General features: G+C 30.7%; 1 protein-coding gene across 1 annotated transcript; it reads right to left on the bottom strand.

Moving 5' to 3' along the window:
- Positions 1-308: 308 nt before the first annotated feature.
- On the bottom strand, positions 309-2,146 carry LOC130742387 (putative F-box/LRR-repeat protein At1g56400). The gene is made up of 2 exons (XM_057594491.1): positions 1,217-2,146; positions 309-611 (listed from the first exon to the last, which is right to left on the bottom strand). The coding sequence occupies exons 1-2, from the start codon at positions 2,144-2,146 to the stop codon at positions 309-311; spliced, it is 1,233 nt and encodes a 410-aa protein (XP_057450474.1).
- Between the last annotated feature and the right edge of the window lie 3,790 nt (positions 2,147-5,936).

The raw sequence follows: 5,936 nt of genomic DNA on the forward strand, positions 1-5,936 counted from the left end.
ACCATGTGTTTCAATCGGTTCAATGATTAGTCTGATTTTGAAAATATTGATTCATACAAATGTAAAATTGGTCAAAATAAGTTTTAGCAATCCATAAAATTAGATAACTAAAGCATCTTAATTCAATAAAATCACAATAATTTAAAACATTCATTAACAAGTCAAACATCACAATTTAAACACCCAAAGTATCATCGATCAATTCTCATTCACCTTACTTTTATCTTTGCATCTCTCTTATTTTATTATACCCCTATCTTTTTATTTCGGGAGTATATACCCTCACGGATTTATGGACATAATGTTCCTTAACAAATTAAAATCTCTAGATCTCTTGATGCCCTTTGAATCATTAACAATTCTGTCATGTCACTGCGGTAAGAGTCAAATCTACCATCTTGATCTGCATCATCACCCTTTGATATGTTGATAGTCATCTTTCTCAAGACTCTTCCAAAAGTGATGAAATAAGTAAGTACACAAATCTCATTCATTGATCCTTTAAATCTCATAATTTCCATCTCTCTAAGAGTATATGTCATGCATATATAAGCCATTGCATGATCAGTCCAAAACCTCTCAAAGTTAAAATTCATTGGTAAGTCATAATCCTACAAACATAAAAAAAACAATAACTTAGCTACTAAAGCGCACACAAGAGCATAACCACTTAGACACGTACTAAAAGAGATATAATGTCATATTAGCTTCACATGATATTTTTTAATAGAATAGTATTCAAATATTATATTTGTTCCGCTTAAATTTTGTATATCATCTTCTCCAATTAAAATTTTTATTTTATTCAATATGTTAAACTTTTGCATCAACCCATTTTCATTTTTTTCTAGATCCTTCTCCGCATACACATAGAAAACAAATTTTAGGTATGAAATACTCACCACAAATTTCTTTGGAAGATCCAATTTGATAGTAAGATGCTCTAATTCAGAGCATCTATTAAGTAAGAATGTGATTCCTAAAAATTTGTTTTGATCCAAAGAGGTCTCCATTACCAAACTCCTTACGTTCAAGCTATGTGGCATTCGGAGAAAACAACCTCCAGTGGAAACAATCTTTGCATATCAAATCAACACAAAATGTTAAACAATGAGTATATATATATATATATATATATTTATGTTTATGTGTGTACGTTTTAGTAGAGCCAAACAAAAAAGTAGTTGTATTACAAAAAAAAGGAGATATAACATACCTGAAGGAAGTAATTACCCACAGTTAAGATATTAACACCAGAGATATCTTCCACTAGTTTGTAGAGAAAAACTGCATGTCCTTCAAACTCAATGCAGAACTCAAGAACTTCCTCTTTCATGATAAGGGAACGTACGTCTATGACCAAACGATTATTATTCAACCCAGAATAATAGAAATTTCTTAACTTTGGAGCATTGACTATAAAAGAAAAACTGTCAGATCTAAACATGCATCTCTCCACGACTAACTTTCTCAACCTTAGGTTCTCCTCCCCTAAATCAAGGTCATCTGAATTCCAACACCTCTTGAGACTTAAATTCTCAAGTGCCTTGCAATTTGACAACAAGGTCTTAATAGTAGTGAGCTTCACTTCCATCCAACCCAGAGAAATGTCTTTGAGTACATTAAAGTTAAACAACTCAGCCTCAACAAAGCTACATGAAAACAACTTCAAGGATTCGAGGCAAGTGTGACTATAAACATGTGTTGGCAATTCAAACAAGGCAACATAATTAATATAATTAGTAGTCAAATAGCAATCCAATTTTGGATCACAAAAGTCCAACTCCAACTCCTTCGCCCCGTGTTTTGTAGCAAAGATAATGCAATTTTTCACAACTTGGTTAGCTTTTCCAGGCATTGATATTCTCAAAGAGAACTTATCAATAACAATTTCCGTGTGACTAGAAATCCATAGCATCACAAACTCTAGAAAAACATTTCTTTGGGCTTGTCTAATTCGACGAGTTTGACTATCTTTCACAAAATAAACTTCATCAAATACTATGTTGGATGTAGACTTGAAACTGTCTATCCAACTTTTAGAGAGAATTGAAGTTCTTACTACTTCCTTAAACGGTATCAAAGAAACAATAGTGGAGAGTAAAGAGTGAGGCAATGAACTGAGTTTGTCTGTGCTAGGTGCCATGGCTATAGAATTTGTTCACACAGTAAATCATAAGAGACGAAACAAGATCTATCACTCATGTGTGTATCCTCTGTTGTTTCCCTCGTTTTATACATCAAACCCCATACAATCACGTATGGTATTAAGTTTATTGTCATAATTTGTTTTAGTTGAATACCAAAATAATTTTTTTTTTGGTTACAAATACCAAAATAATTTGTTTAGGTGTTGGTTTTAGAATTTATTTAGAGTTTTAGTAATATTAATGAATGACAATATCAATAACAAGAAATACGATAAATGGTTGAACTCTGATTTGTGGGAAAGACAAAGAGACGGTTGTGCGGTGGTTGACCGGAACTCTGCGATCGTTGCCGCCGCAGTGAGTGGTCGGAGATGGCCTTGGTGGTGAGGTTGACCGGCGAAGAGGTTGAGAGAGAAGGGATGAGGCACTCAGGGCTTTAATGTAAAAGATAAATTATATCTATAATAAATAATATAAAACAAATTACAAGTTGAACTTGAAAACTCGGTTCCCTATTCCTTCCCTGCCCGGTGTTGATATTTCATTGGGCATTATATGTATGGCACCGGTGCAATACCTAAGACGTATTGCACCTTATACTCCACCTAAAAATATCCATAACAAGAATTACGATTAATTCAAAATTAAATTTTAGAAGAAAATTTGTTGTGCTCAATTTTCTTTTAAAATTTTGATATTTTTAATTTAAAAATTTAGGTAATAAACAGATTTAAAAAATTTACTTAACAAGACTAGAATTATTAAATCGAATAAAAATTCAAGTTTTCTTTTCAAATATGAAAAGTGTACGGCATATATTATGGCATTACATTAAATTTATAGTCTTATGGTTTAAAAAAAATAGTTTTATTTATATTAATGTATAAAAATGTCCATAACAAGAATTACGATAAATGCAAATTAAATTTTAGGAGAAAATTTGTTTTGCTCAATTTTCTTTTAAAATGTTGATATTTTTATTTAAAAATTTAGGTAATAAACATATTTATAATATTTACTTAACAAGAGTAGAATTATTAAATTGAATCAAAATTCAAATTCAGGATAAAAATATGAATTTTTATCCAATTATAATATATGCCGCAAACTTCTCATATTAGAAATAGAAAAAGAAAATTTCTTTTTGTATTCAATTTAATAATTTGACTCATGTTATTCAAATTTTGAGATATCCCAATATGAATTGGTGCACTCTAGTATTAAGTTATAGTTAGAATTTATTTTGTGTTGGTTTTAGAATTAGTTTTAGTAATATTAATGTCTGAAAATATCCCTAACAAGAATTACAATAAACACAAAAATAAATTTTAGTAGAAAAAAAATTTTTATGGTCAATTTTATTTTTAAATCATGATAATTTTTCTATCTAAATATTTAGATAATAAACATGTTTTCAAATTTTACTTCACAAAAGAGAGAAAATGTTTTAAAAGTAACTAAAAATAAAAAAGTGAACGGAGACAAGCTCTGCTAGGGTTTCCTTAACCCAAGGAGGCACTGCAACGGTTAGAGGCGGATCAGAGCAAGGTCCGGCGGCGGAAGACGATGAGCCAGAGAAGACCTAGGGTAGTCTGATTTTGGCCTTAGATGATGATGGTGAGAAGACAGAAACAGGGAGAACAGGGGTCGAGAGGGATGGTTCGTCCCAGAGTAGCAAAGGACCACGATGCAACCTTGCTACCCTCTTCGTTGACAGCATCAAAGAGGCGATCAGGTACCACCATGTATTGGACCTTTTTTTGTATGTTTGGAAGTATTTCAAGGGTTTTCGTTCAACGAAATCACAAAATTGAGAGGCGGGCTTCATCTGCAATTGTTGCTATCGACGACCTTAGAGTGGGAGGGGCGACCCTATTGATGGCACCGACCAGGTTTCCCATAGATTCTTTGATGTACTAATAATTAAAAAAAATGACAAATTGTACATTAGATCATCATCAAACGCGTATAACAATTCATATATATTTGATTGTTTAAACTTAAATTGAGATCTCGAATTCGAGTCCATAGTCACCTTGCATATATCAATGAGTAGCATAAATATACAATAATAAAATTTCGGTTTATTGTTTGGTTTTAAGAAATAGTGAAAATATTAAAAAAAAATCATGATCTTTAGATAATTTTTTATTAAAAGTCAAAATCATGTGATATTTGTGTGACCGGCCTGGTAGCCTATTAAAAACCTATTTCATGATAAAACTTTTATATTTGCTAACAAGCTCATGCGTAAAGAGGCTAAGATTATGTTGGTTTTTTGGGATCCTAGAGTTTACTTAAAATCATAATTCATATTAAAATATTAAATTAAGCCATAAATCTATTTCTAAATAGTAAATAGACTTATATTTTTGAATTATTATGTAAGTCAAACTTGCTTAAATATATAAAAATGTAAATAAATACATAATATCACTTAAAAAAATATAATATCAAGATATTATACTAAATTTCTAATGTAACAATAATAAGATGTATTTATATTGATAACATTTATCTAAATAGGCTGGTTTGTTAGTCTTAAAATGTTTTTTTTGTATGAGCGTAGCCTTTTTAACTAAATGAGCTTTTAAAAAAATCTAAATCTTGTCTATTTATGAATTTAGTTTAGCCCGGTCTGGGTGATATAGGTTTGGCGATACGCCCCTACGAACGGTTTGACTTATTCCCACCCCTAGTGGTAAGGTATTATTAATTCATTATTTTTTGACAGCATTATTAATTCATTCTTGAATCGACTAAAAGCATAGTATTTCATTCTCAAATAAATATCTTACTTAAATATTAGCAAGTGCATTTTCATCGAATCAGCAGCATTCTCCACTTTTTCTTACCAGCAAGTCCTTCCTGCCATAATCTCTTCAGAACATGTATGTAGAGCATGCAATGCAATGCAATGCAATATATATTATTTAAGAAACTATATAACAACAGAGGGAAATGATTATTATTCTTTAACGAGATGTTGTAATTTATATGCGTTAAGGCCGTAAGCAAGCTTTTCAGGTCCCTTTTGAGGATAAATTCTTTGTCTCATGCGATGCGCAATAATATTGTTTTTGGAATTTCTTTATAATTAATTTTTCTTTTGTTTACAATCAACTAAATTTAGTTGATGAGAGTGTGGGGATATGCTAGTTTTGGTATATGTCTCCTTTTATTATTTTAAAAAGGGGAAGAATTTCTCCCTTAACTATTCTTCTCTTCTTTAATGCATCCAAATAGCATAGAAGATTATGTCCATGCATCTTCATCTTCCATCTATAAGAGCATAACCATAACCTTTCTTTTTCTCATCTTTGGGCAGTATAGTATACATCTGAGTGGTGACATGATGGTGGATGTTAAATATGATGATTTGGCTTTTTGGTAGTTAAAGTGATCTAATCACTTTCATTTGCTAACAATGCCGTCTTGATGTTTAAATTTATTAAATCTTATAAATCTACCCCTTCTACCCCTTATATACTAAATTTAAGTAATAAATTATGAATCTTATCAAATCACATCATCTATGCTTTTTTTCATGAAGCCACATGATATGAGTTTTCATATTTTTTTTTTGTTACAATATAATTTTTCATATTTAAATATATATATATATATATATATATAAAATCATTTGTTGGAAGAAGAATGCTCACTTAACGTAATCATATAGGGTGTGTTTGGATTTCAGTTGAGATAAACTTGAAAGCATTTTCAACCCAACGGAACTTAGAGCATCTCCAATGGGGGTTGCTTAAATCCAGTTGGCAACTTAAG

Source organism: Lotus japonicus, chromosome 3, assembly GCF_012489685.1.
Source record: "Lotus japonicus ecotype B-129 chromosome 3, LjGifu_v1.2".
Taxonomy (NCBI): Eukaryota; Viridiplantae; Streptophyta; class Magnoliopsida; order Fabales; family Fabaceae; genus Lotus; species Lotus japonicus.

Coding starts and splice junctions, on each gene's coding strand:
- LOC130742387 (XM_057594491.1), bottom strand. CDS start 2,146: ATGGCACCTAGCACAGACAAACTCAGTTCATTGCCTCACTCTTTACTC. Junction 612..1,216: donor TGGGTAATTACTTCCTTCAG/GTATGTTATATC, acceptor TTATGTTTGTAG/GATTATGACTTACCAATGAA.